This window comes from Leptosomus discolor, chromosome 4 (assembly GCF_034619465.1).
Source record: "Leptosomus discolor isolate bLepDis1 chromosome 4, bLepDis1.hap2, whole genome shotgun sequence".
Taxonomy (NCBI): Eukaryota; Metazoa; Chordata; class Aves; order Leptosomiformes; family Leptosomidae; genus Leptosomus; species Leptosomus discolor.
Genome location: NC_141394.1, coordinates 64,769,033 through 64,784,929, shown reverse-complemented (window position 1 = coordinate 64,784,929; position 15,897 = coordinate 64,769,033). Strand labels below are relative to the sequence as shown.

At 39.2% G+C, this 15,897-nt stretch overlaps 1 protein-coding gene across 5 annotated transcripts in view; it reads right to left on the bottom strand.

The window, feature by feature from the left end:
• Positions 1–15,897, bottom strand: part of KCNIP4 (potassium voltage-gated channel interacting protein 4) — a 335,504-nt gene that overhangs the window by 18,267 nt on the left and 301,340 nt on the right. For 4 of the 5 annotated variants that reach the window (XM_086463680.1, XM_086463679.1, XM_086463677.1 and 1 more), the window contains one exon: positions 2,459–2,528. In XM_086463680.1, coding sequence (XP_086319806.1) covers positions 2,459–2,528 — 70 coding nt within the window. Of the gene's footprint in view, positions 1–2,458; positions 2,539–10,841; positions 10,853–15,897 lie in introns of all 5 variants that reach the window. The other variant, XM_086463681.1, reaches the window with a different exon arrangement.

The window sequence follows — 15,897 nt, the reverse complement described above, 5'->3', positions numbered from 1 at the left end:
TACTAATGTGAGACATTAGTCTTTCAAGGAGATTCAGCTTTTCTGCTGTTTCCACTGAATATTTTTCCTGAAATTTTGAGGAAAACTACATAAGGCTTTCACATTTGTTTGTGCTGTCTTTATGTACTGCTAAGACTGCACGCCCTTGCATAGAGGCTATGGAGGAGAGGAAGGGGATACTTCTGGTGGTCACTTGTCAGTGCTCTTCACGGAGATCTCTGAAACAGCTTTACTAAGAAAGCTAAAAATGCTGTTACTTGTACACAACAACATCTGTTACTGACAAGTGAATTACCTGGATTCGACACTTTTCTAGCGTGCTAAAAATCTTTTTACTGTATTTTACTAAAGTCAAATGAAACAAGAAGAATAAGCTTTTTTTTTTTTTTTTTTTTTTTTTTTTCAGAAAAGTATATCTATCTCTCTTGTTGCAGACAGAGTAATGGCATTGTTGAAATCGCAGCAAATAGTGTAACTGTGTGACCTAGTAATGCAATATTGCCATTGCAACTGAGAATCCACAAGTTTTATAGGGAGCTTGCCCCAGGATGGAGGCTTATCAGCTTGCAGCTTTATTTCCCATGGTTTAGCTGTGAACTGATTTGGTTTCTAAGGCTCGTTGGTTTTACTTTTGTGGTGGAACTATAGCTTTATATAGGTAGCAGAAACAGGCAGTTATTCTATGTAGCAGTAGGTAATTATGACTGTAAAGTAATGATGCAGTGGAGAGAAGTACTTTTTGCCTTGTACACCAGCAGAGGCCTTCAGCAGCAGAGAGATGGGATGTGGCGCAGAGGAGAGCAGGTGTGGGATGAGAGGGGATGGGGCGCAGGCTGGTGCTGGAGACCCCACAGCTAAAAACAACTCACTCATGGCCAGTTAAAGAAATGCAGGTGTAGAGCTGGACAAAACTTGTTTTAGGTGTAGCAAAGAGAACAAAGAGATAGTATCTAACACATGTAACAGGCACCACCTAGAACAGATTTGGGTGTAATGTGGTGCTGCAAACCAATGAGAAAAAGAAAGGTGTAAAAACATGTTAGCAAACATGTAGAAATGACCCCATGTGAATCCTAGAGTGAGGAAGAAGAATGCACCAACATAAAAATCCTATTTCTCCGAGGGAAGGACTCCAGACGCTGACAGTCCACTGCAGTCCCCACCACCTCCCCCAAATGATGCCACTGCCCTAAAGGCCCAGAGGAGCAGCAGAAGAGCGAGCATTAGCACCAGGAAAAGAGGTAGAAACTAAGGATTGAGTGTATATCAACTTTAACTACATTAATGTGCTTTCTGTAACAACTAGGTCTGGACTAGCAAAGATCAGGCTTTTAAGATTACATTTCTTCACACAATACATTTTAGCTTTACTTTTAAAAAAAGTGTGCTTTCTCTTTGCTCATAAACAATTTTAAGTGTAACAATAGGAAATACCATAATTTTTTATTAGTAATTTAAATGTAGTACAGGTGTAGTAAATCACATGCAGAGAATTATTTTCACTAGCCAGGGTAACTAAAAAATACAATATCTGAAACTGTAATTGTTCACCTGGTTTAAAAGCTTAGATATAGAAATAATCAGTAGGCAGGTCAACTCTTTTAGCCTTTTGTTCTTCCCTATTGAGTTGTGCCTACTTGTTAAGGATTTCAGTGATGATAATTCACACTGAATGCTGCTCTTTACCTTCTAGGTCTTTATTCAAAATAAAACTAATTGAGAGATGTTTTGTTCCTACCAATTAAGTGTGGATTTTTTTTTAATATAACTGAAAAGAAGGAGTTATGAACAGACTCAGGGAAATGTGCAAATCTCAAGAGCTGTGGGAGAAGATAGTCTGTAAAAGAATATGAAGAGGGAGGATTGAAAGGTAAAATCAAGAGGAAGAAAAGAGATGAAAACAATTCAAAGTAAAAGAAAATCCGAGGTTCAAGGCAAAAAACTGTTACACATTTTTGTGTTACTTCATTGCACTAAAAGATAATGAAGATAAAGAAATTAATGAAACCCCTGGAAATTTATTAATTGAAATTAAGGTTAGAAAAACAAAATCCCAGTATTAAGTAGAGAAACCCTATAGAAGTCAAGGGAGTTCTGCTGTTGATTTTAGAGGGTAACTGGAGTGCCTCCTACAGTTTTCATTTCTACTGTGAAAGGTTTTGTGGAATAAAAGAGAATGGGGAAGACTGTAGAAACCAGAAAAACCTAGTTTTCAAAGGTACTCAAACACAGGTAGTAGCTTCATTATAGAAAACTGACTTCTTGTAGATATCACTGCATTTCATTCAGAAATATATCTTCAAAATGTGTCCAGCCATCATGGAACTACCTCATGAGTTCAGACAAAGCTTAAGACAACAATCTTGTTGATTGGAACAACAGGTTGTTTCGTCAGACTTAGGAAATAACAATCATAACTCTGTGTTCACTGTAGTACTAATTGTGTCTAAGTACTCACCTCCCTGTGGAAAGAACTGAGAGTAAATCTCTTTGAACGTTTCTTCATTGACAACACCACTGGGGCATTCCTGAAAAAAGGTGAAAGACAAGAAATGAATACCATCCAAGCTGGTCCGGTCAAGTCTTGTGTTCTTGAGACCGTACAGAACATGCATATGACTCTGAAACTTTAACATGTCTGATTTTGCACTTTCAACCAAATATTAATGCATTAAATGTTTATCACTCTGAAGTATCTTCCTAAAGAGTTCCCATGGTTCAAAATTTTCTTCTATGCCATATATCTCAACTTCAGTCTTGAGACTTGAGTGACAGACGTGAGCAGCAACAACTCTGCTGCAGTGCATGGAGCTATCGGTGTTGCTGTGGGCCATGGGTTGTCGCTCCTGCAGCTGCAAGCGGCATTTGCATCATCTGGAAACCAAGCAGGAATGTAAATCATTTGCAGTTAGGAATTACTGATAGAACACGCAGTTGTATTCTACTGGAAGAGTTATATTCAATGAATTCAAAAGGCTCTACCACCACAAAAGATCTTATTCAAACCTTGCAGATCCTTCTGCCTTTTACATCTTTTTCATAAACTGAAACACATAAGAAAGAATAAGCAGAAAGTGTCAGAGCAGAGAGATTACAAAGCAAGTGAAAGGAAGTGAAGGAGAGAAGAAAGAGAATTAGAGTGGTGACTTTACAAAAATGACTTATGTAAAGAGGCAGGAAAAGCAGAAGCAATATTATACTGTTTACTAAGTCACACGTAAACATCAAAGACCAGACAGACGACTTTTAGTCCTGAATTTGCCAGACTGAGCAGATGACTTCGGGCTATGCACTTAATTCCTTTTTGCCTTAATTCCTTCTTTAACACAGAGACTGAAAAAAAGCCTGGCGAGTCTTTAAAAAGGAAGTATTTCTAGAAACAAAGGTAAGTAAGAAAAGACAAATTAAGTCTTAAGGCTCATACATTTATTTTTGTCTATTGCTATGCTGTTTGGACTGATGGCTCAAACTTATGTGCTCCTAGTCCTAAACCGGGGAAAGGAAATAGCTTTAAATTAAGATAAAGAACAGTGTAACATCTTTTACCAGTGTTAATAACAGCTTTTCCTGTGAAAGCAAACGATATTCCTATTAAATGAAACAAAGAACACAGATATTCATAGTTCTGACAGCTTCTGCTAAGAAACAAATAGTGTAATCTTGCTAATTGAGAGATGAATGCACTGCCTGGAAAATGCATGTCAGATCTGTAGATCTAGGATTATTTTGATTTATGTCACTTATCCTCAGCCAAAATCAGCTCTTCACTATAACTAAGCACGTGCAAACACATAGTAAGAAACAATTTTGTTTGATCAGAACAGACAGAAAATGGCAGTCACGGAGACAGAAGTATGAAATTATTTGCTCCTGGTCACAGAGGCTGTCACTGATGAAGGCAGAATTAGAGCACAGGTCTCTGTAAGACCAGATATGTACTGACTGCTGGGCCACGCTGCCTTTCAAACCAAAGCCTTTGGGGAATGGGAGGTACAGTGAAATGAATCTAGCATCTCTACCCTTCGTCAGGTGAGGAGCAATCTGTTACTGCTTGTCTTTTCAGGTGAAACCTTCTGGAGTTGTATAAGTGCATGAAAAAGAGCAGTATTTTTACTTATATTTGAAGCACAATAAAGAAAACATTATTGAAGTGTTCAGATAATCATTGATAGAATATCATAGTTATTCAATGTAGAAAATGTAACAAAGGTATTTAATAAATTCCTATTACAAGAATACATTGTTATATACTCTACAGTATTCCCAGACCTGCCCAAGAAGAATAATGCAGCCTTCTCCCTAAGATGGGTCAGAGTGTGAAAGGACAAAGCAGTACTTGCAGTTTAGAAAAAGATGCTGTGGCTTCTTACTGTTCTGCATGTAATTTCTTTTCAGACAAAAAGCTAGGCACATTTTAGTGAACTAGAAAGAAAACCTGTATATTTTACTTTGTACAACTCAGATTTTGTTGGTGTTTTTTTTGTTGATTTGGTTTGGTTTGGTTTTGTCGGGTTTTTTTTTCTGAGAAGCTTAGCAAATAATGAATGACAAAATGTGCATTGAAGTTAATCTAACTCTATGGCTTATTAACATGTAAAATGATTTTTCTATATTTTCCTTGGATAAGAAAGACATTCCAAATAAGCTCATTTTGCAAAGGGAGCTCTCCCCTTTTTTATAGAAAATGCCAGCAACTCCAACTGTGTCAGTCCTTAGTCTGAAGCTGTGAAGAATAAGACTCTCATTTCCTGACTGCATTTAAATGTTGTGATGTTAAAGGAGCATTAAAGGTACTCCAGAAAAATTTGTCTGATTTATTCTTTGTTAGTTCAAAATAAGTTAGGAGCCTGTTTTTAGAGAAATACCTGATCTACAGATCTTGTTTAAAGGTGGTACTTTTTTCTGTCACTTAATGAATTCCACTTTCGCCATACTGTTTGAAAGAAACATTACTTGAAAAGGCAACCTACTTCCACAGAATTATATATTAGTAGAGCCAGGAATGACCTCTTGAGTTTATCTAGGCTGACCATCTGTATTTTCCTCTGCTCTTTACCAAAGAATTGCAAGTAACACCTTACCTTTTCCACCCTCGGAGGTCTGTAGTAATGGTATCTTAAGGACATTTATTAAAAATCTGTAATGCTGGCCAGTTACTCTTATCAGAAATATCAGTTGAAACTTTTCTTTCTTTAGCTTGGATCTTTCCTCCGAGACTGTACAAGATAGTGAACACTTCTGTTCTTAAATAATTTTAGTCTAAGTATATATGTAGCCAACATAATTTACCTCCAAGACTGCTCTTTTCTTGGCTCATGAATCTGGATTTATTGTGTTTATCAGGAGATTTCTACAGTTCAGTGAAAGAGATTTAATATTGCAATTATTAAGCGTTCCTCATGGCTTTATGTCAAGTTATTGCTGACTTCTTCCATTGTACCAACTATAATTAAAAAAATCTTTCTAACATTTCATTAAATTCTTATAAAAGAGAGGAAAATAATTAAAAAGTTTGAAAGAAAAATGTGAGGCTTATTTAAACTCTTTCCTACATTCTTTTTTTCCTCCAGCTGTATATAATTTATTTTGTTACAGAAAATTTCTGTTTGACAGTCTTTTAAATTGCATTAATGATAAATTATATTTTCCTTCTGGAGAATAAAAAGAAGGAAAAGTTTATCTTGAACTGTTTCTCATGAGTCCAATGCTCCCTCCTTTAAAGAGAAAATAATATAAACTGGCAGAAAGAGGAGATAGAGAATAATAAATATGGTTCTGCCTTTTGATGATCTCTCTTGCTTGCACTTTTACTGCTGGGAAATTACACCTCCAGCACATGGTCTTATGAACCACTCCAAAACCTGTAAATTATTTACAAGCTTCATGCAGTCTAAGCTGTCTTTTTGTCAGTGTTTCTAAGAATACTGCAATAGGTGGATTCTTCTTTACTACCTAACCAACACCCTTTTTAGACAAGAGGCAAACCAAAAAGACACAAAAAAGGAGAAACAGTAAAATGTGGGAAAGAGAGTGAAGGAAAAGCAAACTCAAAGCTCAGACTTTTGTCTGCATAACAAACAATTCTGTATGATGGATAAAGCTGCATTAGGAACTTTGACAATTCTAAATATATTTTAATTATAAGCTTTTTCATGCCAGGTTCTCCATCCCATGCTTTATCTCCTGTCAGTTTTTCTTCTGCTTCGTTTTAGATATATATTCCTGTCCATTGGCATAATTATCTCTAAGTGATAATATTTTTTCTTTTTCCATGTATCTCTATTCTGACTGAAAATTTAAACTTTCCATAAACACAAAACTTAATAGAAGAACATGTATGTAATTTTGAAATAGCATGCATATACTTTAAAGCTAATTCTACCACAAATCCCACAACCTAAACCCACATGGCTTTTCAAAGCCCAGTCCAGTTCCTAATTTTTCATTTGAGTCTAATAGGGCTTTGATCAAAACAGCATGAGAATTTAACAAATGACCTTGATTTAATAACATAATCTAGGCCAAATTAATAAAAAAATCTGGGCCAACAGACATCTCACACAGTTCACAAGAATTGCAGTGTTCTGCGTATGGAAAGAAATCATCCCTTGCCTCAGTACCAGCTGTGGAGTAACTGGCTGAATGTCAGCGCTGTGGAAAAAGACGTGGGGTTACAGTGGATGTCAAGCTGAGTATAAGCCAACAAAGAATTCTTACTGCAAATAAGATAAACCACCCACTGGGCCAAGGCCAGCAGGCTGAGGGACTTATTCGTGTCTCTCTACTTGGGACAGTCTTAGGGCCCTCCCAGGGATGTGGAGGAACTGAAGAGGGTTCAGCAGAGGTCCATGAAGACTACTAGGGATGAGAGCGCATGGCCAATGAGGAGAGAGTGAGAGAGCTGGGCTTGTTTAGGCTAGGCCATTGCTAAGGGATAAGCATAGAGCAGCCCACCTGAAGGAACCAAACTCTTAGTAGGGGCAGAGAATTTAACAAAGTTCAGTGGCCACAGTCTGAGGTTTGTTAGCTCACATTAGACACCAGGAAAAACTTTTTCACTCTTCTTGCTATCCTGAAGTATGGTGATGCTTGAGGCAGCCCTTAATTTCAGTGAAAATTTGTGCTGTTGATCAGCCTTGGAAAGTTGTCTCTGTGTGTGGCAGAGCTTTTCTAAGGATGAGATAAGAGGCTTTGTTTGGTAAGTGGACCTTGATAATTTGCCATTATGAACTGGAACATACTGACCAGGACAGAAGGATGTGGATTAGAGACTTGAGACAATAGGTTTTGAAGCTTATGTTTTTTCAGTTTTCAATGCTTTTAAGGGCTTATGAAAATTAACTTTTAATTTTATGCACTCCCTACTTCCAAAGCTGCATACCTAAGGTTGATTTAAATTTGCTATATCTCTTTGTTCTGATGTATGTGATTAAAACATAGGCTTTCTTATGACTTTCATATTTGCAGAAAACAGATAAATTATAATTGTGCAATTCACATGGGTTGCAATACTAAATTAATTTCTACCACTAAGAAGTATAATTAGTGTTTTTGGACTAAACATCTAATTTTATTCAGAAAAAAAAAACCCACAACCGCATGTATTTGGTGTTTAATCAGTGCACATTGATGTGTATTTAGCCTATATTGGCCTCCCATGGGCAAGGCATCAGTGGCTGTGTAGTAAAATTAGTCAGCAAAATTTTCAGCAAACCATTAGTCAACATTTTATCAGATAGAAGCATTTTTTTAGTGTGCTACAGTAATGTAGTATACCAGCACAGTTTATACTTGAAATGTACAGTGTTTTTTCTAGGCTTGTAGAAAATTTAACCACAAGGGAACTCAGGTGACCTGAAAATTCATTTGCTAAAGTATTTAGACACTATATAAATTATCTGGAACAAGCCCAGTGATACTCAGTTCACAAATTACTCCTATCTTGATTCTCCTTCCAAATAAAATGTGTCAAAAATAGCACATGTAAGAAGCTAAGGTACAAACAGTGCCTCTGAGGATGGAAAAGGTAAGGACTTTTGTGAAATATGTCTAACGTTATCTCACTATGCATTGGAAAAGGAGAAACACCAGATAAATCTCACTCTGAAAGGGCCCTGTTGTACCCTGGCGCAGAAGCTGACACATTGATATCAGCATGACATCCATCCTGAAGACTTTTGCCAGAACAATGTTGATCAGATGTTGTACTGCAGCAGCTGAGCCAAGCACATACTTGCCATACAGATACAACACTAGATCCAAAACCAACTAAACTTACAAATCTTACCAACTGCCACTTTCAAAACTGAAATCTAGATCTCTGATCCTCAATAGCCTCTATATGTTTTGCCCATTCACTTCAGGTAACAGTTTTCGTTTCCCAGTGTTGCTGTCCAGCCAGGAGCGTAAGTAGTTACAAAAGCAGAAAAGTAACGGTGGGAGGATCAGAGGCAAACAGAAAAAGTTCTCTCAAACAAGCCATGTTACATTAAAAAAATGGTTTGAGTTTGTTGAAATGATTAATATGATTCTAAGTGCTGTTATGATAAAGTTGGGTCATTAAAATGCATATATCTCATGTTTAGATGGGATAATTGGCTGAGATGGGGTGGTAAAGTTATACTGCATGAACTTAAAGTTGCAAAATAAAAACAAAAACTGGAAGTGACATAAAAGCTAAAGATGGCATGGCAACGGCATTTTCAATGTCAAGGCTTCTGATGCTTTAATTTTCCTTCCTACAGCTGCAAATCCGCAACAGCTTATTTCAAATATCTCCTTTGAGTGCCTGCTGTTTAGCACAATATCACAGTTTGCCTCCAACATAGGGTACCCCAAGCTCTTTTTCCTAGATTCGCCAATCCATTGGTCTCCTCTGGAGCTGCTTGGTTCTGCTGAAGGATGGATCAATGATTTGCAATGCTACAGGCTTGGGGATGAGTGGCTGGAAAGCTGCCTGGCGGAAAGGACCTGGGGGTGCTGGTCAACAGCCTGCTGAACATGAGCCAGCTGTGTGCCCAGGTGGCCAAGAAGGCCAACAGCATCCTGGCCTGTATCAGGAATAGTGTGGCTAGCAGGAGTAGGGAGGTGATCGTGCCCCTGTACTGGGCACTGGTGAGGCTGCACCTCGAATATATGTGCAGTTTTGGGCCCCTCACTACAAGAAGGACATTGAGGTGCTGGAGAGGGTACAGAGAAAGGTGACGAAGATGGTGAAGGGTCTGGAGAACAGGTCTGATGAGGAGCAGCTGAGGGAACTGGGGTTGTTTAGCCTGGAGAAAAGGAGGCTGAGGGGAGACCTTATCGCTCTTTACAACTATCTTAAAGGAGGTTGTAGTGAGGCCAGTGTCAATCTCTTATCCCAAGTAACAAGCAATAAGACAAGAGGAAATGGCCTCAAGTTGCACCAGGGGAGGTTTAGATTTGACATTAGGAAAAATTTCTTTACTGAAAGAGTGGTCAAACATTGGAACAGGCTGCCCAGGGAGGTGGTGGAGTCACCGTCCCTGGAGGTGTTCAGAAAATGTGTTGATGTGGCACTTCGGGACATGTTTAGTGGGCATGGTGGTGTTGGATTTACGGTTGGACTTGATGATCTCAGAGTCCAACCATAATGATTCTATAATTCTGTGATTCAGTGATTCTATGGTCTTGTTCCTGGTCATTTCTGCTCTCATTTTCCTCCACTCCATAGGGATTGCTCTCACCAGAGCCTCTTCTCTGTTCCTCTAGCTGCTGCCTTACTCCTGCCTGTCTCTTTTCTCTTTACTCTTGCAATAGGGCACCAAGCCCCATTTCACATAGTCTCTTGTTTCCTAGTTCTTAGAAGAACCAGTCTACCAACCCCCCTCTGACTCCCCACATCTCAAAACCTTTTCCAGATCCCAATCTTTTCTTCTTGTTCAGAAGCTCCTTCACAGCTAACCTTTAATCAGGCTATCACCAAATATCGCCCCATTTGTCAGACATAACAGTCCAAGATCAAACCAAGAAGGCATCAGATAGATGCAAATTTCCAGTCAGACAGATCCAAAATCCCAGCTCACTTTTAAGAACTGGCATATTCTGTGAAAAGCATGAAAGAATATCTTTCCTAATACTCTTCTGCATTCTCCCTTTGTAGCTGATTTTGCCTTGTGCTCTTTCTGTAGCATAAGCCAGAGAAAGGATGCAGAGAGAGAACTCTATTCCTGGAAAAAAAACAAGTGCAATTCAGGATTGCCAGCATGAGTGAATGTAAGCCATAGCATTGTGTTACATTGATATGGTAAATTCTTGTGGCAAACAGGAAAACCCAGTGCTCTCTCAGCAACAGCAGCACTTGTGGGCTATGAGAAAGGGGTGATCTCAATTTGGCAAGCATAAGCAATATTGAAAAATTACTTATTTGGACATTAAAGAAAACTATTCAAAGATGATAAAAGTACATATGCTATTGATGAAAATAAATTTTATTTTGACTGTTTTACTTAACTGCAAATAATTAACGGTAGTGGATAATGACCTGCATATGCAAAATATTGGTCAGGAGAAGCTTACACACTAAATTTGTTTAAAAATCTCACAGCCTGCAGAAACAGGAAGAAGATAATTCAGTGCCTGCTGCACCTTATTCCTCTAGGGCCAATGCAGATTTGACTTTACAGCTTTACTACGCCTTACAGCTTTGAAATTTAGCTAATATCCAGCTGACACAGCATAAAATTACTTAATTGTGTCTGCAGACCAATGAATGTACTTCAAGCAGAGTAGAAAACAAAAACACAAGCTAAGACACCTCTAGAATAAACTTGTTTGTATTTTATTTATACTTAATAAAACTGTTTATACTTTATCAGCATGCTGCTCCTGGCTGTATGCTGGATTTTTTTAGGTTATGTGGTAAAAACTTGTCTACACACCCATAGAGGAGTACAAAGAGACAAGGGCAAGTTGGGGCTCCCAACTAATGTCCTGCCCTGGCTGCTCCCAGGACATTCCAGGAGCCATCAGCCCATCAAAGGCCCAGCTTCACAAGCCCAGAGGAGCACAGGGACACAAAGGTAAACAGGAATCCAAATTAAGGACAAACAGGCAGGGACACACTGTCCTGACCCCTCCCAGGCCTGGCCCAGAAGAACCTCAGCCCCTGTGTCAGAGCATCAAGATGAGTGAATGCTTTGGACTGAAGGAGGTTGCTACCCCAGGGTAGGGGATACATTATGGGACGTGGGGGAAGAGCATTTTGGGGTTTCACAGGACTTCTTGTGGGTTGTTCAGTGGGAAACCAAACATTGGAAAAGGGAGGGATTTAGGTCATTTGGGGAGGAACAAGTGTGGGAAAACAGAGGGGTAAGGGGATAAAAAGTTCTGGTCACGTGTAATGGTTAGCTGGTCAGTTTGCTTGGCTGGCCATGCTCTGTGCCTGACCAGGGCTATCTGTGCTGATCCTTTCTAACTCTTCTCTGGGTGATGGATTTCCATTCTGTGCGTACAGGGACCTAAGTGCTACATCTGAGGTCATACCATGGGTTGGAGGGCCCGTGTGTCACTGGTGCAGCAACTGGAGCACGTGGGGGAGGATGAGTGAGTGTGTGAGTGCTAGCAAAGATCAAGTTGGATAAGCTGATAAGCAGGTGACATGACCTGGCAGCCAGGACACGAGTGGTCTCTAAGGGTAACACCATGGTGGGGTTGGCTACTGGGGGACAAGGGAGTCCAGGCCAGTGCGTACATAAGATGGTCTGTACCAGCAACTGGAGTGGGGCTGTAGCCTCGAGGGGTCTACGACAATCCTTCGCAGGGACAACTCTGTGTGGGTCAGCAGATTCCACCGGTCCTCAGCACCACACCAGTCCTCCCTCCCCATGGAGAGATCTGCAAAGCCCTTGAACATCAGCAGGGGCTCTGCATGGCACCACAGGGAGCTCTGAGGGCCTGGCAGCGAGTAGTCTTTCATGGGAGGCGGGCAGGGAACCATCCTCCATCTCGTTCCTGCCGTGCCTGCAGTATGAGTTATGTTAGGGGCAGAAGGAGGAGGCACACAAGCAGGGGGGTGAGCGGCAGGGGAGGTGTGGGGGGGGAAGCACCGGGGCAGAAGCTCTGGGTGCAGCTCTGGGCACAGAAAGGATGCCGGCCACCTAAGCACTGACTGGCAGGAGCCACTGCCATTTTGTTGGCCTTGGCTTGATTTTTTTTTTCCTTTTTTGGAAGGTGTTGTTTTGTGGAGCTCACTGTGCAGCAGAGAGGATCAGCACAGCGCAGCATGATGATGAGGACCAGTGGAATCTGCTGACCTGTGCAGAGTTTTCCTGGCACAGAGTTGGCCACGTAGAGTTGTCCCATTCCCACCTCAAGGGCTTTTATGCTAGGTGCCAGCAGCTGGGGAAAAGGGTATCCAGGAGCAGCTACTGGGTATCTGAGCCCCATGTCTGACCCTGGCTGCTGGAGGGATCCACACTGTACATATATGTTTGTGTGTGTATATATATATATCTCTACATGTGTATTCTCATTAGTGGACCTCCAAGCTGCTCAGCTGCAGAGGGGAGAGGGAGAGGCTGTTGGTGCTGCCTGTGTTCATGTGACTGCTCTGAGCATCTGTCTGTGAACTGCACGGCTAGCTATGTATATAGGCATATATGTGATGCGCTCTATGTACATGTACCTACTGGGAATACATTTTCAGCCCCACTGCTGGATGGATCTGGGGGCATGACAACAGCCTCTTCTCTCTCATGCTGTTGAACCTGGCCTGATGTTTTCCTCTAAGAAATGTAAATATTTCATTTATTTTATTTAATACATTTGTATAATTCAATACATTAATTCATCAGTATTGTATTGGTTTTACTTGGGAATAATACCTTTAGCATTAAAAATGTATTTACCAATATCAATAGGGCTAAGCTCAAATTTTGACCAACCTTAGAGTTGCATGCTGAGAATAAATCTGTAATTTATTGTAAGTTAAACAAACGAATAAATTTGTAATTTTGTAACTCCTTTCTCTGTAGTAAATAAAAATCTACCTGTTCTTGATGTATTAATCAGGAATAGATTTAATTCCTTATTTATTTTTAAGCGAGTGCTAGTGTGATTACCTTTATGTCCTGAAAGTACATTTAGGATACAGGGTTCACTTTTGATACTAAGGGGTTTTTTTCAGTAAAAAAACAGATCATGTATTAGAAGTGATCTTCATGAAAAGGGGCTGTGTGGCATTGCTGGAGTTCAGATCACATTACTGGCTAACATAAGAGAAACACCAAAAGCATGGAAAAAACCTGCAGCAGCTAATAAAAGTGAAATTATTTTATTGGGACTTCAAAGTAGATGATAGAAACAAAATGAGGTTTCTGGGGGAAAGAAGGTTTTGAAGACATTAAAGGAAAAGCAAATGCAGTCTGAAAAATATCTCTGAAAATATGCTTAAAAGAGTTGCCATGCACTGGCCTGTGAAGCAGCCTCAAAAAACTAATTCGGAGAAACTCTTTCTCTTCAAGTATTTGAAATGTGGCTGAACAAAGTATTAGAAATTAAGACTGGGAAAACTAACCTCAATAACCTGAATAGTTAGTTCAAAAGATCTTCTTTTCTCATTAGTACAAATTAAAAAAAAAAAAAATCCCAGACAAACATATTTATGTTCCTTTTCTTTTTTCTTTTCCTTTGCTCTAAATACTTCTGGATGAGGAAATAAGAGAAGAAAACGTGGGGAGAGAAGAGCAGCTGTTTTCCTGCCATAGTTCGAGCCCCCCAAGAAGGCAACAAATTCACAGAGATTGAACTATGAGCAAGTATTGTCCATTAGGTGTTGGTAAAATTTCAAGGGGTTGTTTCTCTTATGAATTGAAAGAAAAAATCCCCGTGTCTTTGTAATCTATTACAGACAGTCATTTCTCTGAACAGCGTCTTTGAACTGGTGTCTTCTGGACTGCTGTATTGTCAGTATTTGGGCCCTTGCTTTTTAACACCTCTTTTTGAAACTAGATGAATGACAGAAACATAATTTCCTTTGTACAGATTTATCATTCAACACCTCAGCACATCAAATGGGAACTTTGAGGAAGTTTTTAGGAAATCGGTGCATGTTTGAGATAATTGCAATGACTACAGAAGAGATATCTACTTGGACTCTTTTCATCAGGCAATGATGTTATTTCCCCACCTCTGTGTTCCTCTTGAGCTTTGCTGTTTGCATACTATAAAGGCCAGTTTGTCAAAGGACTGGGAGGATGATTGGCAGGGCAGTGTCTCAAACTACTCACAAAGGATGACAATGGTTTTTATTCTGTCTTTATACCTACCATTTTGGGGTCTGGCCAGGCCCATGATACAATGGAACAAGTCCAGACCTCACCCGCCTTTCTTTTGAAAAGCTGTTGAAGGAGCTGCTGTTAATTACCAAGAAATGTGCAGATATGGGAGGATGGGCAGAGGCAGGCTGCAGAGATGAGTAAAAGAAAGTTTTGAACGCATGGGTGTTGGATGCCTGGTCATCAGCAGTTGCAACCAAAGTCGCTCAAAGGAAAGCATTTGTTCTGGGGGTGATCTGTGCAGATGAAACCATAAAAGCGAGGCTTCATAACATCACAACATCTCAGATTAAAGACATAAACCACACTCAGTATAAATAGGAAAGTGTCATTTCTTTCCTTCTGCTAGACAGGGGAGCGCCCTCCAGTTTTACAGCCTTTTATACTGGTTTAGTAACCGGGTTACCAGCTACTCTAGACAACAAATAGAGCTGCTGCCTTCTTCATGCCACTTTCCCATTAATAGAATATCAGTTAATTTTCTCAGAGAGAGAAGACAATTCCTCAAACAGCTCAGAAATACAAATATTTTACTTGAATAAATTTTCACATTCCTTTAAGTAATTTATATCTTTTGCTAACTTTCCTAACATTTTTAAATTATATTCTGTATTTATTTTAATTCATGCATTATTAATACTGTACTGATAAACAAAGAACTTTCAGTCTAATGTGAATCTGGATATACCAGAGAATACAGAAATGGACTAAATCAGGGATTTTTTTCCCTATTTGAGCATAATTCATGCTCCATAATTATGCTGTGTCTATTTAAAGCAGAATACATACGAAGTATAGGACAAAGTGTACTTAAAACACAGTTATAGCTGAAAGAATTTAATATCATTTTTGTTCTAAAAGAGCCTCCTGGAGTAAAATGAAGATTAATTAGTACATTAGTGAAGCCTTTCCTACTTTGTAGGAGAGTTGAGAGTCCCGTGCATTAATATGGGTAAGGCATGTGAAGATTCTCAGAGAGCAGGAATTTTAAAAGCTCAAAATACAAAGTGGTGTGGGCTTTTTAAATTTTTTATTCATTACACTGCTTGAAATTACTCTTATGAAGAATTTAATTTCTCGGTCAGCATTAGTATTCTTTTCATCTGTAGGATATTATCCCAGCTATGTACAACAATATACATTATATATACGAATAAACATGTTTAGAATGACCTATTTATAGCTTGATGGAGTTTCACTCATATTCTCTAATAAATGACCCATGTTCAATTCAATTACATTGAAAAATGCTGGTGTTTTTAATTTCAATTATCACTTCTACTTTTCACGTTATCAGGAAGGAGACAGCTATCAATTTAACCTCCTGTCTATTGAAATGGAATTAGTTCTTGGGGTTTTTTTTCTGATTTGGTTTCTCCTCTTAGTTTTCTCAGTAGTGGGCTATGAAAAAATGTTTTCACAGCATATTTTCTTTATTGAAACAGTTCTTGGTTACATTTTAAAAAATAACTTCTGTGCAATCATACAGAAAATAGTGCAACCAAACAGTGATGAATAATAAAATATGTTGACAAAAAGTATATCTCAGATCAGACTTATCTGATGACTTCTAGAGGCCTAAATTTCTTCCTAAAACAGC